The following is a 23711-nucleotide window of genomic DNA, read 5'->3' as shown; positions in this document are numbered from 1 at the left end:
TTTGTGGAGATTCGGAAGGACTGGCAAAATGTGTACGTCTCTCTGGTCCAAATGGAAAGTACTTCTGTAACCATTGCCTAGTTATGCTTGACCAAACACCCAAAGGAATTCCACATGCTCTAAACATACTACCAAAGTATCAGCACTACACCCATGAGAAAGAACAGATCTTGCCACCTAAAAATGTAACAGAACGAGGTAGACTGTTAGAACATATACAATATCTCGTGGAAGATTAATGGCAATTTGGAGTGACAAATAGGTGAGTGGACTGAGCGTGAAGAGGAACTGAAACAGCTAAACCCAGAGCATTTTTGTCGTCAAAACATGCATTAGTGGATACTTCTTGTGAAGCGATTGCATCAGCTGATAACAATTTGTCAAGAAAAAACAAGTCATCAAAAAGACTTGAAAACTTGTAAGGCGGCACTCGAGGAAACACAAGCACAACTAGAAGGTGTATTAACAAAAATAGCAAAAGAAAGTGGGCCATTCAAAACAAGGTTTGACAAAACCATGAATGACTTAAAATTAAAGCGAGTGGTTTACCACAGTGGGGCACTCATAGGCCCCGATGTACATAAAGTACTGCAACCAGTAAGTATCGAGTATCTTTGAACAAATGGAAGTAGAGACTAAAAATGACATGCAAGCCTTTGGAAGTGACGCGATGGTCGGTAAAGTGACAAGGCTGCTGACAAAATTTGCTGAATGTTACAAATTGTACACAAAAAAAGGCATGTGTGTGATGTTGAATAAATGCTATCTTCAGTAGATAGCTGTAGGGATGAAGTCAGTCATCATTCTGTCTTCATTATGGGATGGGTGCAGGCATTTGTGTGATGTTGAATAAATGCTATCTTCAGTAGATAGCTGTAGGGATGAAGTCAGTCATCATTCTGTCTTCATTATGGGATGGGTGCAGGCATTTGTGTGATGTTGAATAAATGCTATCTTCAGTAGATAGCTGTAGGGATGAATTTGCATAACAAATTGTACACAAAAAAAATTATGCACTGTCATAAGGTTGAACAGTGGAATGTTGAACTTGGTTTCCAATTAATTTTCCAGAAGAGTCTCTAAAACGAAAGTTCCATATGCTTAATGTGGTAGTTCCTCGTCAAGCACGTCAAATGTGTACAATATGGATGCTGACCGAGCAGGTCTCAGAGAGTATCCAACCGTATGTCAACAAATTAGAGCGCACGTTTGCCTCAACGTGTGATATTGCTGCTTGTCAGATGCTGAATATGAGACAACACAACATATTTTTGAGTGGACTGAAGTAGAACTTAAAAATGACACCTTCAACTTGCTATTTGAGGAACAAAAGAAAGCATTGTCGGCAAAGGATGGACGCCAGAACAGACGGCACCCTGCTATCATATGATTTTGTATAGCAATAATCCAGAAATCTTCAACTTGCAATATCATCTGCAACTCCCCATTTCTTAAACTACCACATCCATTAACTCTAAAGAAATATATGCAATTCACAACACCACAGGCTGGAATCAACCCAGATGTTTTTTTTAGAATTCATCAGTAATGACTGGGATATTGAAAATATGCCAGATTTCAAAAGGAATGTAACTTCAATTTTTGATGAAATGAAGATCAGATCTGGACTTGCCTATTCCAAAAGTACTGGAAAACTAATTGGGTGTACCAATCTGGGTGGGACCCATCTACAATGAATTGGACAACTTTTAGAAACCCCTCAAACAACAAGCTGGAGACAAAACCACTGAAGATGTTATTTGTCATGACAGCAGGTTGGCAGACGATAAAAGATGCCGAGTCCAACCAACCAACTGTTCTGTTTTGTTTCTGTGTAATCACTTAAAGGAAGAATACAACTATGAAAGCGCCTTTGTAACAGTTAGGGCGGACCATGGACACATGCCAACAGGCTCCACCATGGGAATACAGTTCCTGACAAGGAACAATTTTGAGGTCATTAGAAACTTCACATATTCTGTGGGAGAAAGAGGTATGTGAAGAATATTAAAAGTGTAGTTTTAGACAGCTGTATATTAACACAATTTCTTAGCTGGCAGAGTAGGAATCAGTTGTTTTGATTACATTAATGCACACACCAAAAATGAAGACATACGGTAATGAAAATATAACCTGAAAAATTATTGCTTATATGATCATTTTTTTAACCTATTACTTAATCCTGATTTCAGTGGAAGGGGGTTTATCCAAACTGGGTGATGACACAGTCAGAGCAGGATTGGTGTCAAGTGTTCAGATACTTTTCAATAAACAAAATGGTGAGTTGTGTACATAAATCATAATGAGCGAGAGAGAAAGAGAGAGAATACAGGAAGTTCTTCACCAGGACAGATTATATACTATACAAAGCACCGCTACCTGAGGGTGCACGCATGTATTTCATCTGTGATGTGCCACACCTGATGAAAACAACAAAGAACATTTTTGGAAACTCAGGAAGTCAAGAACATATCAAGTAAGTAAATTAATACCCTGGCTGAAAAATTGATACACTTTTGATACATATCAAAAATGAAGCATCATTGACAGTGATGAACTTGTTTCCAAGCATATGGATAAGGTTTACGACCAGCAATCTAAAAAGGTGTGTTTTTTTGAGGAAACAAATTGTAATTAGGAACATTTTAACAGAAAGAAACCAATAATTGTCTTTTTATCTATGCCTGTGCAACAAGATTCAGTTTTCAAAGTCAAACTTTCAGTAGTATCTGAAGTATGCATTGTCATAACGTCGCCCATACAACATGAAGTATTGGGGGAGGGGGTCAACAGGGGCCGCAATACCAGGCAAAGAAAGATTCAGGCTACTTTCCTACAATGATCAGTTGCAAAGATGGTGACCACATATGTGACAGACCACGAGGGGAAGCTCCGAGGCAAATGTATAATACATGCGCCTCATACTCCATACCCATGCGTGGCATTTATGTTAACGTCAACGGACAACCAGTGTGCAGATTGTGGTTGTGTAGAGTCTGAAATAGAAATCAAAAATACAAAATGTCATGGCTTTTGTCAGGATATACAAAGAGCACATTGAAGGCAGTTAGTACAAAACACTGACTACACTCCCCAGCTAAAAATAGATATCAAATGCAATTTACAGTTTTAAAAGTAAAAAAAAAATCTCTACCTACCTACCCAACTATTTTTTATGTTACGCCAATCAAACAATTTTTTAGGCCTTAATATTAATATGGCATAATTTTCAACACATTCTTTTATTTTATTTTATTTTACTTTTACTTTTACTTATCTCTTGCAGCATTTAATGATTTTACAGAGCCAAAATGGCCGTTACTTTTTCGGACTATGTTACTCTTTGGGGCATTTGTTGATGACTTTTATAAACCATAGAAACACATCAGGTATGGAAAAGAGAGCACAAATGTCAGTACAAATTGGAAGAGAAAGCCAGTAGTACATATGGAGGGCTATGTTGTCAGCCTTTCACCAACTAAGATGTCGAAGAACCACAACAGCTACATGAAAGGAAAGTTACAACTTGGAGAATAGCCAAGAGTGATCAACACATCAGGCTTGTTGGAGACAACACTCACCAGAGCTGCAATTCGTCAAGGGCAGAATATCTCAGCAGCCAGAAAATGAGAAACCTGGCCAAGGTCTTGAGAGAGGCGAGGAAGATCGAACGGAGTATAGAATCTGCAGCTGACATGGTGAAGGGCAGCAACTTCGACACAGTTGTGACAGCAACGAAAAGGCTATCAAAATATGATGAAGATGCCAGGAAGTTTAGAGGATCTAGTTCATTGGCCCTAAAGGTGGGATATGCCCTGAAGGACTTGGCTCTTGCAGTTCGAGGGTATTTTTGTAATAGTCATAGCTTATCATATTTATTAAAAGTTTTGTGAACCATGTAGAAATTTGTTTATTTTATCAACATAATCATCACGGTCTGATTTTACAGAGTATCAAGTTGAACCCTCCTCAGACGGAGAAAGCAGCAGATGTCAATATCTTCCTGCAGTTGCGCGAGGCGGAATGGCGTATCAAGGTGTCGTCTGCAGCACTCAGGCAACGACAGGAGAGGAGTTGGGAAGAATCCTGTCATTCTGCCACTGACACAGGATGTGGTGAAACTTGGGCCTAGATAGTTAGCTCAAAAAAATTCTAAAATTTATGGATTTGTGTAATAGTCATTGCTAATCATATTTATTGAAAGCTTTGTGTACTTTCACTTTAAAACCTTCTCTGTAGGGGAGCAATCTTTGAGATCCACATCACTGCGGCTCCTTGAGACAATGACCATTCTTTGCATATCCAGTTTGGCACTAGCACTTTTGAATCTGCGACTTTTTCCAATTATGCAAAAATATTTGAAAATCAAATTCATGGTGCAGTTGTTTCCTCAAATGTCTTTGTCAGTACTGCCTTTTAGTGATGGTTAAATAGATCTGAAATGTTTTCTAGACAAAGGTTTACAAATAGATCCCGAGTCTATGATAAAAGGTGGATTACCTTACAACTTTCCTTTACATTTACCAGAATTATTTTGATATTTTGTGTGTATCCAAAACTTGGTTAGTATACGTTGAAATAACTATTATTGCAATACCTTCAAATTATTCAGACAAATTTTTTTATTTAAATATTATTTTTTAGGTCTTGGATTTTATTTAATGATAGGAAATAATTATAAATAAAAAAATAACATTTAGCATCAGCACACATTCTGACATACTATTCTAGGCTTAATAAATTTTTAGACCATTGGTATGTGCGCATGTCATAATTAGATATGATGAATGGCTTGATTAAGGATAAATTAAAGCAATGAATAATTAAAATTCGGATTTTTAAATGATGATATAAGCTAGTATTAATAAAAATAATAAATAAAAATAACAAATGGAAGAAAATAGTTTTGATTTAGGTTAAAATAAATAACTTTTGCATAAAGTTCTTTTTGCATTTATTTGTTTCATTTACAGATCATGTCACGTGAGTACTATGATCAGTTGGAGAGGGAAATGGAGGAAGAAAAGGTCCAGGGCAGATACTGAAACTATATAAAATGCGGCGAGAAAGCCATGGTATACCAGAGAAATAGCCTATATAGGCGGAACACATATAGGGAGAGAAGTAAAACTTTGATCCAAATAGTAAGTTGTTTATAATTATATACCAACTGACTATTGCAAGGGGATGAAATACACAATTAGTGAGGAGGAGGTGGACAGGAGGGTTGGGCAGCCTAAGTTTTACTTGGCGTCCAACCTAAGAGACTATCTTTGTCTTAGTCGCTCAAAGGTTGCCAATGATATGGTTAAGCAGGCAATAGATAGATGCAAAGTAGTTATAGATTTTCCCCAAATGTTTTATCCATAATTTGCAGATGGCGAGGAGCTTCTGTTTCTCCACTGTTGGTCCTAACGGACTTTTGCACAGGAAAGAAATATGTAATCAGCAAGGAGGAGGTACAAAGAAGGGTTGGGCAACCCAAGTTTTACTCGGCGTCCAACCTGAGAGAATATCTTCGTCTTAGTCGCTCAAAGGTACTATTTCCATCCCATGTTGCACCAAGAAGAATAGCTCCTAAAGAAACAAATACAACAACTACCACATCTGCTGATAAGTTTTAAAAAACTGTAACACCTGCTACTGTAAAATCTAAACCAACTACACACCTGCTACAAAGTCTACACCAGAGGTGCCGGTTCACATACTTATGGCCTCCACTTCAGTACCTGCAGCAACATCTCTCACTCAAAGAGAACGATGGAAACTGACCGAAGCTGTACAAGAGGGGTCCACAAGAAACATTTCACATGTAATTATTACAGATCTGGGGCATAAATTTATAACCCATTTGACTGCCAAGTAGAAGTGTCAGATATGGACCTGGTGGGACAACACATAATATATCTGTCCTCGGAAAGCCCAAGGACGTTGGGACAATGGAGCATTTAAGTGACTTCAAACTTCAGTACCTACATCAACATCTGTAACTCAAAGGGAATAATGGAAATTGACTGAAGCTGTACAAGAGGGGTCCACAAGAACATTTCAGATGTAATTATTACAGATCTGGGGCATAAATTTATACCCCAATTGACTGCCAAGCTGATGGAAGTGTCAGATATGAACTATCCTGGTGGGACAACACATAATGCATCTGTCCTCAGAAAGCCTAAGGAATGTTAGGACAATGGAACATCTAAGTGGCATGATATATGAAAAGGGGATGAGGTATCACATCAGTAAAGAGGTTGAAAGGAGGGTTGGACAGCCCGAGTTTTACTCGGCATCCAACCTAAGTTCGGCTTATTAATACTGGGTTTACTGTGACAGATATAAGAAATGGTATCATCCTTTTTGTGTTGGGCTTGAAGCACCTCCTACAGGTAACTATACCTGCCCTAAATGTGCTTTGTAAACAAAATATACACTCTCTACTATTTGTAGACATCAAAGGAGATAAAGTGTGTTTGTATTTGTGTATGAAAACATTTTTCAATACATTTGGATCTCCTCTTGAAATATGGTGAAATCAATGTCCCAATTGGCAAGGCTGGATACGTCACACAAAGAGATTCTAGGTAAATGCACCAGCACACATATCGCATTGAGACCAAAAAGGATGAGAGACACACCTGAGAGACCATCCCATCCAGCTCAACCTCCTGCTTCACCACTGCTAGGGCAAGCTCGTCTCAACCTCCTATGTCTCAATCACAAAGGCCAACTCTTGCCCTGACACCACCGAGACCAACTCCTTCTGCTCAAATACCCATCTACCTTGCAGATCCCATTGTATCCTATCCGAGTACAGGAGCTATCCCAAAGAGACCACAGTCTAGAACTTCTGGATCCCCTGTAAAGGTACTATTTCCATCCCATGTTGCACCAAGAAGAAAAGCTCCTAAAGAAAAAAAGTACGACAACTGCAACACCTGCTATAGAGTCTAAACCAGAGGTGTCGGTTCACATACTTATGGCCTCCACTTCAGTACCTACAGCAACATCTCTCACTCAAAGAGAACGATGGAAATGGACTGAAGCTGTACAAGAGGGGTCCAAGACAACATTTCAGATGTAATTATTACAAATCTGGGGCATAAATTTATAACCCAATTGACTGCCAAGCTGATGGAAGTGTCAAATATGAACTATCCTGGTGGGACAACACGTAATGTATCTGTCCTCAGAAAGCCTAAGGAAGTTGGGACAATGGAGCATTTAAGTGACTTCAAACTGGATGCAGTTTAAAGTCGTACCCAGGACTTACCCAGGTTTGATTGTACCCAGGTTTGATCTACTGAATGAATAATCTACACTAAAAGATACTGATGGCTCCTCTGTTTCTTTGGCTTCTGGCTTACTTATACTTCATACAATACTACCTGGTACTGGTTAAGGTTACTAGAAGATCTGGCAATGAATCTTTAGGATATCGTCCTGGAAATGGAGACTCCTGTTCATGAAAGCAATCTATATCGCCATGCGGCATTCTTTGTCAGATGACATCCTTACTTGAGCCATGCCAATAGAGTGCCTAGTGTGAGCATCTCTCATGATATGACAACCTAACACGGTACCAAACAGTGCAAATAAGTCCACCACTTCTTCTTGTGTAATATCTGTAGGAAGACCCTCCACCTGCAGAACATTAGCTGCTTGAAATAGATCTGTTAATGTGTCACCTTGTAGGTTACTTCCCTCTTCTTGTCCCACCAGATCTCCAGCACCAAGAAAATCATCATTTAGCTCCTTCATCTTTCTTCCCCTCCCTCTTCCTTTACCAATCCTTCTGGTTGCAGGACCATCTCCTGGTGAATTATTGATTTCCTTGGCTAGGTCCTTGAAAGTTACACGTCCGACTGGCTAGTGCCAAAAAATGTTAAGATCGAGCCCTGCCCCTGACCTCACTGATTTTATAATTCGCCGGTGGCATAGTGTGACTGACATCAAAATCAATTGCAACTGGTTCACACTTGTGTTCTGAACCACAATCAAATTATCACAATATAAACTCAGTGGGTTGTCAACCAGTGAACAAACCAAGCATGAACCAGTTATCTAAGATGTGACGTTTTCACTATGCCTGTGAATAATTCCTTTATGCCCCAAATCTGTTTAAGTATCATTTTTAGAACTTAAAAAAAGAAAAGAATTTAGAGACTGATGATGCTCTTGAGGCATAAACAATGTAATTATTTTCATTTTCAGGAGCTAGCAGCAAGAGGGAGAAAAAGAAAGAGAACAGAGAATACAAGGAGAAGAAAGAGGGACAGACATTTGTCAGTTAGGACGGTAAGAATAACTATTATAAGTCATTCAAAATAATGTTGAGACTTCTGCTGTCTGTCATCTCTAGATCTGATAGAGCTCACATTATGCTCATAAAAATCTAGCATTGTACTTTTAACCATGTTGTTGGATGACTCCTGTTGTCTGTCATAGTGGAGAGCAACTCACAATGACTTACAAAAACCCATAACATTGCGTTTTCAACCGTAATACGGGACACACGTGCTATCAAAATGGCCGCTCTTAGGGCACCATTTTCTTTTGTTCTCACATAAAACAACTATAGCAGACTAGTAAGTTACAATCGATGTTTGTACAGTACTGTGTATACATGTATGGTGAGTGATCATCGCTATGTACTATGTTTATGGTGTGCTCTATCGTTATATCTTTCAGTACGCGTCAGATGACGAGTAGCTGCTAGATTTTCGGTGGGTTCCGAAGGGACTAAAGCCTGACAGATCTATAAAAGAAAATTCAGTGTTCATTCCCTTTGTATATATTTTCATACCACTAAATCAGCGACCAGCCGCCGTGCGTGAGTCTGCTTATAGGGCTTGAGTCGTGTGTTTGGGGTGGGGGGGAGGGGGGGGAGTGGGACCCACATCCACTCTGCTACACTCATGTTCGTCATTTTGTATCGGATTATCCGACGCTCACTTTGAGGACCTAGAGAGCAGCACACGCTTAGGGCTTCGCCATCGTCATAAAGACAAATCGAAGACCAAAAAGCTACCGAAAGCTGCAGGTAAGACTGACCCGGTAAGTACGAGTGTGGCTGCCTCTAAGGGCCACGCTAAGGTTACCATGCTCATGCTGCCTTCGAGCAGGTAATTGAAGCTCACAGTGATGGAACAAAAAACTCACAATGTTGTAGTTGTAAAAGTGGTTGGAAGACTTGAATCATTTGTTTTATTAATTTTTTTTTTTTATTAGATTTTATTTTATTTTATTTTATTTTATTTTGCCTGGGGAACAAACTCAGTGGTCCACACTGGTTTCCAGTTTAGCCCAGGAGTCAAACAAAAATGCATCAAATACAAAAGAAATACATTACAAAAGAATTACATACCATGGATTACACATCATATAAGAACACACCAAAGAAGCACATATGTGCTGGCCGGCTGCAGTGCGGCAGTATCTGCAGGCTTCTATAACAGCCCGCAGACAAAGTCTGCACTGCAGCCCACCAACATGCAATTTAATGCAGCATGCACTTAGAAACCTTGACTCTGATGTTATTGACACTTTGAAGACGAGATATGTTGCAATGTTGGTGCCATTAGTTTTAGCGTTGGAAAATAGTAAAATCAAATTCCACCTGTAAATTTTTATTATATTGGCAAGTCACCCAGCTATGAGCAAAATTTGAGCTTCTTAAACATTAACATGAAGATTTTTGTATGTATTTTCATCACAGTGTCCCAAGGAAAACAAATCTGAATCAGAAGAGGAAGAGGAATACGGTGATAACAGTTATACAGTTGACAGTGCCAGTGATAGTGATGGTGATCAGTCATGTGAGTCCGACGTTGAGTCTTCTAGTGAGGAGTCAGATAATGATACATGTATAATAGATGAAGACACAATATGTAGAGATCTGACATGTCCCCAGATCTTCATGCAAAGAGTCACAAAATCGAAGACAACAAAGACGGGCAAAAAGAAAAAATGTGACTGGGTATATGACAACTATCATTTTTGCCCATTTTGTGAGAGGCTAGTGAGGAACTTCAGACAACACATTTTTAGTAAGAGACATCGGGGAGAGCCAGAGATTAGAGAAATAAGGGAGTGCAAAGACGTGGTAAAAACAAATCATATGGTAACTACACTGCGTCCAACCTGAGAGACTATCTTTGGCTTAGTCGATCGAAAGTTGCAGATGACATGGTTAGGCAGGCAATAAGATGGCGTTGAAATTCCTGCATCAAATAGATGCAAAGAAGTCAATGCAGACTGCGAACAGGAATGCCACAAACCTGAGACGAATATACCTAAATATTTGTCTCAGCACAAGTTTATTAGCAAAAGACTATCAATGTAGTTGACATCCTTCTGCTAGAGGACATTAGCACCAAACGATTTCCAATGGAACATGTTACATTTGACCTTCCATTAAATGAAGTGACATGTGTGGCCTCATGTGATGCAGCAAAAATCAACTCAAAATTGTACATATTTGGTACAACCATTCGTCTAAAACAAAAATGACCATAAAATTATGGATTTTGTTCTTATTCAACTGGTCTCATCGATACAGTCATTAGCACCAAACGATTTGCAATGGAACATGTTACATTTGACCTTCCATTAAATGAAGTGACATATGTGTCTTCATGTGATGCAGCAATAATCAACTCAAAATTGTACATATTTGGTACAACCATTCGTCTAAAACAAAAATGACCATAAAATTATGGATTTTGTTCTTATTCAACTGGTTTCATCGATACAGACATTAGCACCAAACGATTTGCAATGGAACATGTTACATTTGACCTTCCATTAAATGAAGTGACATATGTGTCTTCATATGATGCAGCAATAATCAACTCAAAATTGTACATATTTGGTACAACCATTCGTCTAAAACAAAAATGACCATAAAATTATGGATTTTGTTCTTATTCAACTGGTTTCATCGATACAGACATTAGCACCAAACGATTTGCAATGGAACATGTTACATTTGACCTTCCATTAAATGAAGTGACATATGTGTCTTCATGTGATGCAGCAATAATCAACTCAAAATTGTACATATTTGGTACAAGCATTCAACTAAGACAAAAATGACCATAAAATTATGGATTTTGTTCTTATTCAACTGGTTTCATCGATACAGACATTAGCACCAAACGATTTGCAATGGAACATGTTACATTTGACCTTCCATTAAATGAAGTGACATATGTGTCTTCATGTGATGCAGCAATAATCAACTCAAAATTGTACATATTTGGTATAACCATTCGTCCAAAACAAAAAATGACCATAAAATTATGGATTTTGTTCTTATTCAACTGGTTTCATCGATACAGACATTAGCACCAAACGATTTGCAATGGAACATGTTACATTTGACCTTCCATTAAATGAAGTGACATATGTGTCTTCATGTGATGCAGCAATAATTGACTCAAAGTTGTACATATTAGGTGGTGGTAGTCAGCAATTACCCGAAATTGACTTGAATAAATTTGATGAGGCATCAGATGCAACTGACATATCTACCTATCATGGCGAAACTCCCAGACTTAAGTCATCAGGAACACTATTCTCCCTTTAGTAGATGATATAATACTGATAGAGGGAGGTACTTCAGCACAGTTCAGTATCTTCACCAATAGAAGTGTAGAGAGTGTACAATGCGACATGGAGGAAGATACCTACAAGTTATTCAGACAGAATTTCACAAAATATTTTATCTATACATTGCAGATGGTGAGGAGCAGCATTCAACTACTGTCTCTCCCCTGTTGATACCAACAGACCACTGCAAGGGAATGAAATACACAATCAGTAAGGAGGTGGAAAGACGGGTTGGGCAGCCCGAATTTTACTCGGCGTCTAACCTAAGAGACTATCTTCAGCTTAGTCGGTCGAAAGAAGCAGACAACACTGTTAAGCAGGCAATAGCTAGAACGGCTAGAACGGACAACGTTACTTTTCACACTTGTTCTTGTTACGCCACGTATCTATGTACATATAAAACACGTTATTATATGATGGTGAAACTCCTGGACTTAAGTCATTAGGAGCATCTATTTTCCCTTTAGCAGATGATATAATACTGATAGCGGGAGGTACTTCAGCACAGTTCAGTATCTTCACCAATACAATATACAATATACCAATACCTACAATTTATTCAGACAGATTTTCCCAAAATGTTTTAACTATATGTAATAGCCTCAAAAACTCCCCTATTGATAAAGTACATTGACCTATGAGCACCCCTCTTCAATTAATGGATTCAACCAGGCACAAGGGATCTGGCATCACAACAGATCAATTACATCATCTGCAGCCTTCAGCCGTCAATGGCCATGGACATGTATTCTTCATCAACACAACTTTTCCTGTTTTTTATACTGTTTCAGGTATGCCAGATATCCTTGTCTAATTTTCTCATAATTACGTCAATGTTCCACATTAAGTTATGATGGTTGCAAAAATATGTTTATTTGTAGTTTGCAAAGTTTTGATAACTTTTAGATAACTTTTTGCAAAGTTTTGTCTGAGCACAAATGAATTGTGATTCAGTTAATTGATTTATTTCATACTTTTCTTCTTGGAATTTCCTTTGGTCTTTTTATTCCAAATTGCTTCCAAAAATATTAAGTGATTTGATTAATATATTTTGTTCTTACATTTGGTATATTACTTTATTCAAAATCCTAAGATAACTTGTCATTTTGCAAAACAATTTTGGTTTTGTTTGAAGTTCACACTCATGTTTAACTTTCAAGATCATCTATCACAGTTTGAACTTAAAAATATTATTTGATTCTTACTTTAGTTTACATTTTCATCTTTATGTTGTTTATTTCAATAACATTGAGTGAACATGGTGATCATATATTGTGTTTATTATTTATGTTTTTATAGAAAGAATTGGTTGTACGCTCGGCATCATTCAGGGCAAATTTAAGTGTTAGACAAAGCACTTAAAAAGGCATGTGATGCATATTTGATTGTCATTCTTTCTGGTATAAAAGAGTCAGTTTTGTGTATGCATTTTATTATGTTGTACTTTTGTATGTTATCATATTTTATATCGATCTTATTGCTTGCATATAATTTGAGTAATCAATAATGGTATATTTGATAAGGAACATGGCTAGGCATGCATTCCTTTCCACATTTTTGTATGTGGACTCCAAATCAATAACCATATCTCTCAGAATATAGTCAAGTAGATTGTGTTTACTTAAGTTGATTCAGTGAAAAGTTCTTTTAATATTTTATAATTTTAATATTAACATTTTGGCCTTTTATGAATATTACAACAAGTTAAGCTTGGGTCAATTTCAGTGTGTGACCTAACATGTTAAGGGGTACTACACCCCTGCCCAATTTTGTGCCTATTTTTGAATTTTTCTCAAAAATTGTAGCACATTGATGACAAGTAAGGTATGTATATTATAGGGGCAAGGACTACAATTACTGCACTGGAAATTTTATTTCAGCACAGACAACAGTTATAGAGTTATAGTCAAAAATGAGGGAAAAGTTTATTAGCAAAAGACTATCAATGTAGTTGACATCCTTCTGCTAGAGGACATTAGCACCAAACGATTTCCAATGGAACATGTTACATTTGACCTTCCATTAAATGAAGTGACATGTGTGGCCTCATGTGATGCAGCAAAAATCAACTCAAAATTGTACATATTTGGTACAACCATTCGTCTAAAACAAAAATGACCATAAAATTATGGATTTTGTTCTTATTCAACTGGTCTCATCGATACAGTCATTAGCACCAAACGATTTGCAATGGAACATGTTACATTTGACCTTCCATTAAATGAAGTGACATATGTGTCTTCATGTGATGCAGCAAAAATCAACTCAAAATTGTACATATTTGGTACAACCATTCGCCTAAAACAAAAATGACCATAAAATTATGGATTTTGTTCTTATTCAACTGGTTTCATCGATACAGACATTAGCACCAAACGATTTGCAATGGAACATGTTACATTTGACCTTCCATTAAATGAAGTGACATATGTGTCTTCATATGATGCAGCAATAATCAACTCAAAATTGTACATATTTGGTACAACCATTCGTCTAAAACAAAAATGACCATAAACTTATGGATTTTGTTCTTATTCAACTGGTTTCATCGATACAGACATTAGCACCAAACGATTTGCAATGGAACATGTTACATTTGACCTTCCATTAAATGAAGTGACATATGTGTCTTCATGTGATGCAGCAATAATCAACTCAAAATTGTACATATTTGGTACAACCATTCGTCCAAAACAAAAATGACCATAAAATTATGGATTTTGTTCTTATTCAACTGGTTTCATCGATACAGACATTAGCACCAAACGATTTGCAATGGAACATGTTACATTTGACCTTCCATTAAATGAAGTGACATATGTGTCTTCATGTGATGCAGCAATAATCAACTCAAAATTGTACATATTTGGTATAACCATTCGTCCAAAACAAAAATGACCATAAAATTATGGATTTTGTTCTTATTCAACTGGTTTCATCGATACAGACATTAGCACCAAACGATTTGCAATGGAACATGTTACATTTGACCTTCCATTAAATGAAGTGACATATGTGTCTTCATGTGATGCAGCAATAATTGACTCAAAGTTGTACATATTAGGTGGTGGTAGTCAGCAATTACCCGAAATTGACTTGAATAAATTTGATGAGGCATCAGATGCAACTGACATATCTACCTATCATGGCGAAACTCCCAGACTTAAGTCATCAGGAACACTATTCTCCCTTTAGTAGATGATATAATACTGATAGAGGGAGGTACTTCAGCACAGTTATAGTCAAAAATGAGGGAAAACCAATATTTGATCAATAAATCAATAACTACTTGCCTTGAGTTACTGAATTTTCAGTGCAGTAGTTGTACTATTAGTCTTTGCCCCTATAATATACATATCTTACTTATCACCAATGTGCTATAATTTTTGAGAAAAATGCAAAGATAGGCACAAAATTGGCCTGGGGTGTAGTACCCCCTTAAAGTTTTAAGGACTTTATGTAAATGAACTTGGATATTCTATTGAATAATAAGTGAGCCTTTGTCACTTGTTGCTATGGGCCAAATGTTGCTATGACTTAAGTGGAAGTCATTGTGTTTGAAGTTTATGAGCTCTTGAAATTTATGGTCATTTATTAGTTGTGCAAAGTACTTTGTTGATTTTTAAGATTTGAATATCTTAAGATCTATGGTTGGCATAGGTTCCTGTAATTAGGGCCTATAGTTTTATTACTAATTAGCATGATTGGACTTGAAAACCAGAGGAAAGTTTGGTTTTAATTCGAACTTGTCTTTATCTAAAATAACCAACCATGAGATTGTTCTTTTAGTAATTTTCCATTACTATGCTTCATTATTTTGATTACCTTAAATATTTTGTTTATATGTTTTTCCAACATTTCTCTTAACATGCTTAAAAGAATGTTTATTATAATTTTGCTTCTTATATGATTTATTTGTTTAACATTAATATTAACATGCATGCTGCTCAAATATTCACCAATGTGTTGCAAAATAGACTTGATGCATAAAGTATCTGTGATCTTTAGAAAAGGGTGTGCTGTCTATACAAATCTATGGTCAAGTGATTTTATGATTGCCTGTAGCAGATATTGATTTTCTCTTAACTTGGTGCCTTTGGTGTTTCCAAGTATTTCTAATTAGGGTAACTGCTACAGTGCACTTGAATCTATTGAGCTGGCATGTATGTTCAATTAAAGGACTTAACTTTAAGTTTTAGTATTCATAGATTATTCTTTTGTTTTGGATTTCTTTTCTGACATTTTGTTATGATTAATAATTAGTTAATCCAAAAATATATTAAAAACAAAAGAATCACATCATCTGCAGCCTTCAGCCGTCAATGGCCATGGACATGTATTCTTCATCAACACAACTTTTCCTGTTTTTATATTGTTTCAGATGCAAATAAATTATGCGAGAAATGCAATACCAATCCATGTTTACCGATCATTCTTCTGAGCATCCTTATGAACATTTAAAGAACAAGAAAAGACACTGCGTGATAAAGAAAAGGAACTAGGGCGGTTGCGAGAACAAGTGAATGGAAACCACAAACTACATATTGAACAAGTGGAAGTGAACACAGCCGTGGAGCGCCTAACAGAACCATGGAAGGGGGAACACTGGCGAAGCTTGCACAGATGAGAGACATCAATGACATCGTATTCGCAATGTGCAAATGCCCAGTGTGTTTAGAGGTAAAGTCACTTGCCATATTTGAATGCGGACACCTGGTTTGTTTAATCTGTTTGGATAACCTCAACCAACGACCATTAAAATGTCCTACTTATCGATACAAGCCTTAACAACACTGTTAAGCAGGCAATAGATATAACGGCTAGAACGGACAACGACTGTTCAGTATCTTATCGATCCAAGCCTTACAGACACAACTATCGCTGGTAAAACCGCTAACGGCGATATACAACAACGGAAACGCACAATAGAAGAGGCAACGTTACATACACAATTGACATCAATGAAATCGTATTCGCAATGTGCAAATGCCCAGTGTGTTTTAGAGGTAAAGTCACTTACCGTATTTGAATGCGGACACCCGGTTTGTTTGATCTGTTTGGATAACCTCAACCAACGACCATTAAAATGTCCTACTTGTCGTAAACGCGTCAAAAAACCAAGCAATGTGTGCTTTAGCGTTAGAGACATGCAGCAAAAACTTAAGGAGTGTCGTACAGATGACATCAGTCGATATACAACAACGGAAACGCACAATAGAAGAGGCAACGTTACACGCACAATTGACCCAAGGAAACCCTTGCAAAATCTTCGACGCAATTAGAGTTGGTGCGAATGAAACGAACAATGACTGAACTTGAAAAAAAAAGTTTAAGAACAAGAGACAACACTGCGTGATAAAGAAAAGGACCTAAACACCTCAAAAGAAATAAGTCCCCCTCTGAACATGTCGTCATATCATCGTTAGGTTTCGTTTTGTACCAACAAAACTAACTTTGAAATAATTATATGACTGTTTACTAAGTGCTGTGTGAAAATGAGAGATTTCCATGACTTCAGGGCTGAATGAGCCTAAATTGAAGACAAAAAGTGCCCTTTCCAAAAGTCACAAAGTAGGCCTATGCTTGTTAACTGCAAGGCGATTGGGACAAGGAATGGAACTGACCATCTTACAACTCACTGTGCTGAACTCTGTACCAAGGGGATTTGCATGGCTGAATGATCAAGAATCGATACACATTACAGTAAATGTTCACTTGGTGAGGATTTTAAACTGCACTCAAACACATGGGGTTTTCCATAAGTAACAAGCCATGAATCAACTTTTGTGACAAGCTTTTTTACAACTTTTTCAGAGGTAAAGTCACTTACCGTATTTGAATGCGGACACCCGGTTTGTTTGATCTGTTTGCATAACCTCAACCAACGACCATTAAAATGTCCTACTTGTCGTAAACGCGTCAAAAAACCAAGCAATGTGTGTTTTAGCGTTAAAGACGTGCAGCAAAAACTTAAGGAGTATCGTAGAGATGACACCAGTTCTACAATCTCCACGCCGAGCTCGAACAGAGTCGGTAGTGCACGGGCAATCAGGGCGTCAAATCCACCACCTATTGCTGCAGATTCTAACGATGATGAGTTTTACCGCTCGTCTTTTCTTATTTATGATTGACATTCATTTAGACGAATTCGAACTCAATCCAACATTACTTTTCACACTTGTTCTCGTTACGCCACATATACATATAAAACATGTTATTATATGATGGTGAAACTCCCGGACTTAAGTCATCAGGAGCATCTATTTTCCCTTTAGCAGATGATATAATACTGATAGCGGGAGGTACTTCAACACAGTTCAGTATCTTCACCAATACAATATACAATATACCAATACCTACAATTGTTAATATTTTCCTTCACCTCTCGGCGTCTCGTGGATTAAAGGAGTTGATCAAATTTTGTTCTTTGGTGGTACAAACTTCAAGGAAGACTTTCCCGTTGCTGTACAAAGCCAATGCTGTACATGGTAAACGTTTCGCATTTACAACATCGTGCCGATTAAAAACTAAAATTCCAAGGGAGAGCGTCGGTCAAGCTGCCTGTTTTCGAGAGGACATTTAATAGAACATGATAAATTGACACCAAAACTTCAGATGCACAATTGATGAAGAACCATCCAGAGAGGAATGTGGCTGAGAGGATGCAAAATGTTGCAAGCATCACTAAAGAATTGCGAGACCTTGATGCTGCTGGTAGTGGGACAATAAGTAATATTTCCCTCGTAACCTGGTATTGTTTTGAGTACAGAACAAGGAAAGAAGAAAAAATTTTGTTAAAAAAGAAACCCCACCAAACAAACATTTCATTTATTTGCAGTTATGCGGTAACATATTCAATGGCACAACTTAATTCAGAACCTCCCCATGAGTCGCTTTAGAAATGGACTTTTCAAAGAACTTATCCTCTGTTATCCAAGAAGAGGCCCAGTCATTACATTGGCCCCATTCCCAGGTAGCCATTCACCCACATGTCAACTGGTGATCCACTGTCCCTGAAGACAACACCAGAACAAGGCATGAATCAAAATTTTTGGATTTTGTTAAAAAAGAAACCCCACCAAAAACTCTGCTAGAACACTTAATGACTTATTTGCAGTAACATACTCAATGGAACAACTTAATTCAGAACCTCCCACATGACCATGTTGCTTTAGAAATGGACTTTTCCGAGAACTTTTCCTCAATTATCCAAGAAGAGGCCCAGTCATTACATTGGTCCCATGCAGGTAGCCATTTACGCATGTGTCGTCTGGTGATCCACTGTCCCTGACGGCAATACATTAGAATCTCATGTTTAAGTAACACTGGCTACCGATGTCTGATGACTTGGGACATGACTTCAATTTTGTGCATTATTCACTCTCAAGTTCGGCAGTGACGTATGTGCGTATTTTTCTTGCCGCAGTATCGACTCGCATGCGTATAGTTAAACGCGTTGAGTGTACACGCACACGTAAAGAGGCGGTATGTTACACGCTTATGGCGCTACCACAAAAAAAAGCAATGATGTCACTACCAAACTTAAGGTGAACCAAATTATAGTACCAAAGCTTCGCTCCCTGAATTGCAACACATCAGAGAACTGATGGCTGCGGAGGCCAATACAAAAGTAAAAATGCTTTTGGAGATGTTAGCTCTAGTGAAAAATACTTTAAAATTGCCAACTTTAGCGCATCAGGTCATAGAAAAGGCGATAGCGCAGCAGGCTTCCTGAAATCTGCAGCTAGATGAGCCATCATAGCTCCAGGCTCTTCGTGGTAAATTTCAGTTATGTGCTTGCGCGTATATCTTCAATATGTATTTACTGACGAGAGTAAATCACCTTCGAGTGTACTTAAACTTCGGTGAAGATACAAGGGACAGCAGCCATGACAATATTGTTGGTATGGTGTTACCTGAACTGAGCCCGAGTCATCTCCAGACACAAGTCATATGATATCAAGTTTTATTCCCCGTTTTCCATTGGGTTTTGGGAAACTCATTTCGCATCAAGAAGTCTTTTCAACATCATTGGAACATCTACTCTGCATCAATTTTATCAAGCTACAGGCTCGCCTACAGCTATGATGAAGACCATATGGTGTGAACTTTTCATCTGAATTTATATCGAGGATTTCATCATCATACGAACATTTGCGTATACCGTAGCAATTAGCAAACCGGTAACAGGAAATTGTGCACATTTTTTTTCTCAATCAAATAAAAGACAATATTTTGGACGTTAAAAAAAGTATATGTATCTTTTGAAACACATTGTAATATTTTCTTTGAACGTCATTATTTTTTTTTTAAAACAAATAAATACACTTGTAATTTGATATAAAACTTATCTGGTCCAGTCTGCATTTACTCTTAACATCCTGACTGAGTACACATTTGGTAAGGTGACAATAAGCCCAAAACTTCCGGTTTTTGAGAGCAGTTTTGGCACACTTTGACCTCTGACATATCGGGAAAATTGACGTAATTATTATTAATTTTCTTATTATTGTTATAATTTTGATCATTAAAAATACCAAATAATTAATTTATAAAATACTAATATTTTTCATATTTGTTTTAAATATTGTAAAACATTTTAGATTATATTTTGTACGTACAAAAACCCAATATTTCTGAATTTTCTGAAAGTTCAAAGGACAAAGTGTCCCAAAACTGCAAAAACTGTCCTACAATGCATTGCAAACTTCTAATGCCGATTGGGCTTATTATGTGTCCTTACATTCAGGTATCCACTACTCTCACATTTGTGATGCGATCAAGTAAAATCAGTCGGAACTCGGCAATATTGATTTGAAGATTAGCCAAACAAAGGAAATATGTCCTTTTGTTACCTCTTGTTTTGGAAACTCTTTAATTGCTCATATCTTTAGAACTGGTTGTTCGATTTCAATGGGGTTTCTGCAAAATCCAGCATTGTAAATGCTTTTTACTATCCTATAAGAAACTGAAAATTTAATATTTCTGAGTTGCGACTGATTTTGCTTGATCGCATCACATTTCTCTAAGCAAATAAGTGAACAATTTTGGCAAGCGGCTGCGCTCTGGTCCAATGGTGAAGAACTGTTCTTGCAACACTTCGCAGCTGATAATCTGCAGCTGCAGTACTCAGCAGCTGTAGGCTAGAACCTGTAATACTCCGCACTTGAAGAAATATGCTTGCAAATTATACTCAACAGCAGTAGACCTGTAGCTATGTCTAATACTGTACCTGTAATACTCAACAGCTGTAAAACTGTACCTGTAATACTCAACAGCTGTAAAACTGTACCTGTAATACTCAACAGCTGTAAAACTGTACCTGTTATACTCAAAAAAAGATATTTTATATCATCAAGCAAAATGAGAGCATTAACCAATATTCCGTGTTGATTCTTCATAAGCCTTCTTGAAGTATGGCGGGCACAAAAGGAAAGGCGTACTTTGGTTTGAGTCAACTTTTGTCAGCTGAGAAAGCATAGAAAAGTTTACTGAAACCAAAGTTCGCCCTCTCCATTTGTGTCCGCCATACTTCAAAAAGGCTTATTGTTTAACTTATTGTTACACTGTGCTGAGAATACAATCAAAATTCAACCATTTGTTTCAGAGGCATGAACAATATTTTCAGTGTTGGTTGCCTAAACAATAGAAAACAAAGACATTGTTCATTTATTTGGCTGTGTCGCTCCAAAAAATTTCAACATGTCTCATTTTGCTTGATCACATCACATAATTTCATCCTCATCTTTGGTCAGCACCAATCAGGAAGGCCTCATCGGGCTGTTCCATTTAAAATCCATACACCCCTTATGGTGGGTGTAGATTTAGAATTGGAGTCACCCATACAGGTAACCCCATTTGACATTCACACTGGAAGATGACGGTCATGTCTTCCGTGGGGGTGTATGGATTTCAACTGGAATAGCCCATTATAGCTAAGATTGATACAACTGAAATTGATGCACATATGTGGTGGCAAAACACTAACACAATGGAAGCAGTACGTATGATGGGCTTGGCAGACACACAAACCAAAACTCGCACATATAAGCCATCTAAATTTTTGCATGTGAAGAAATAAAAATCCAGCAATTCCGACCTATTTGGTGCTGATCAAAAATTGGGCCATTCCATTTAAAATCCGCACTACCCCTGTGGAAGATTTAGCTAATATCTTCAACAGGGGGAGTTTTGAGTTTTGAATACAATAGACAAATGGGTAACTTCCATTTGAAATACTCACTCCAGTTGTGTAAGATATGGGTAAAGCCATAACACTGGGTAAGTATGGGTTTCAAAATGATTTACCCTGACCAATTACATTTGAAAAACATACTCCCTCTATGGAAGATATTTTTCATCTTCCACAGGGGTAGTGTGGATTTCAATTGGAACAGCCCAATATAGCGGATATAAAACATCACATCGGCCAAAAAGTTCACAAATTCATATCACAGTCAGACATGCTTGTTGCACCAAACAGCTGTAACTTGAAATATAATTCGAAAACTGTTTGAAACGAATTTGCTCCATTTTTAGCTTTATCTCAATTTATGTGTATATGCACCAGTCACCAATTGCTTGCTATTCAATGTACAAATCATGGAAGGCATACAACTGTACAGGGTGTATCAAAATAAAGTAAACCATTTGCAAATGGCACTATACTTTGATCAGCTTGTAATCGGCGGGCCTTATAATATCAGGGATTAATATCAAAATGTTTTATTTTGAGGATTGTCTTGTGACATTTCGCTAGAAGCATCACGAATTTTTAATTAAAATCCTATACTTTGTCTGCTTTCTTTAACACACAAAATATAGACAAGACCGGTCAACAGCATTCTTAAAGTGGGTCTACTTTTTGGCGTAGTGGTAAAAGCCTAATATTTCCTGCCTATTGAGAGCTGATCAAACTATAGATTATCATTTTGACCAAATATCCCTTTACTTTTGAATCTAGTTGCATTTTTCAAACTGTTCACTTAATTTTGATACACCCTGTATATAGGGTTATTTTCAAACAAATTATTTTTTAGATTTTGGGAATTCTGCTAGTTGTTTTTTTCAGGGAATTTATGGCAAGATCAACTAAAATAATTTTTGTTTAAAAAATATAATTTTTGTGTGTTATCGTATGCCTTCCAAGTATTGGTAACTGGTGCATATGCCTACCTTGCAAATCCCTGCTTCTCCAAGTCTTCCACACACTGTTTGCTGAGTTCATCAATCCTTTGGTCTATGAAGTCGAAGGACTCCGCCTCGTACTTCTTGGCACACGGTTCCTGTGCCTCATGGACCACATCTGCAAGTGCCATGCCATAGGCTGAGAGAATACCTGCATATCTAATATATAGGATGGAGAGGAGATGGTGGGATATGATTAGTTGCGGGTAGTCAAACATTAATCTGCACCTTGCTGGAAACATTTTTCGTTTATCTATGATTGGTTTGCTTATATGTGACCAGCCTTTAAAGATGACATTCCCATAAAAAAGATCTAATTTTGGAATTTTTAATTTCATGGTATTTGACCTTGAGACTGAGTGGACTTTCAAAAGTACTTATTAAAAAGAGGTTTTTTTAATCAATAATTGACAGTTGAACTATGATAATCCCTATTCAATCCTGAGTAAAGCAGGAAACTAATTAGCCCAATTCTCAGAATAGCAGTTCAAACAAAAATATCAAGGTATCATTTACAGAATTATCCATAACTTATTGATTTATTGATGCTATGTATATAATTTTAGTATCATTTTGAAGCTTATTACCCTGTGCTTACATTTTTATTCAAATCATGAAATGTCAAAAATGCGACTTGTTCTTGGTTTTGTCAGAACGGGTCACATATGTGATGCGATCAAGCAAAATCAGTCGGAACTCGGAAATATTGATTTTTGAGATAAAGCCAAACAAAAGAAATATTTCCTTATGTTTTCTGTTGTTTTGGGAACTCTTAATTGCTCATATCATTGGAACTGGTTGTTCAATTTCAATAGGGTTTTCTGCAAAATGCATTTTCTATCCTATAAGGAACTGAAAATTCGATATTTCCGAGTTCCGACTGATTTTGCTTGATCGCATCACATATATTTGAG

General features: G+C 37.2%; 1 protein-coding gene and 1 long non-coding RNA gene across 2 annotated transcripts in view; one reads left to right on the top strand and one right to left on the bottom strand.

The window, feature by feature from the left end:
* Positions 1 to 23711, top strand: part of LOC140135844 (uncharacterized) — a 216649-nt gene that overhangs the window by 117163 nt on the left and 75775 nt on the right. The gene's annotated exons all lie outside the window — the stretch shown is intronic.
* The window catches only part of LOC140135842 (5-oxoprolinase-like), a 143207-nt gene that overhangs the window by 87221 nt on the left and 32275 nt on the right, over positions 1 to 23711 (bottom strand). The window contains exon 13 of the mRNA XM_072157480.1: positions 22786 to 22956. Within this exon, the coding sequence (XP_072013581.1) occupies positions 22786 to 22956 (171 nt within the window). The remainder of the gene's footprint in view (positions 1 to 22785; positions 22957 to 23711) is intronic.

This window comes from Amphiura filiformis, chromosome 16 (assembly GCF_039555335.1).
Source record: "Amphiura filiformis chromosome 16, Afil_fr2py, whole genome shotgun sequence".
Classification (NCBI taxonomy): Eukaryota; Metazoa; Echinodermata; class Ophiuroidea; order Amphilepidida; family Amphiuridae; genus Amphiura; species Amphiura filiformis.
This window is presented reverse-complemented; position numbering and strand designations above follow the sequence as displayed.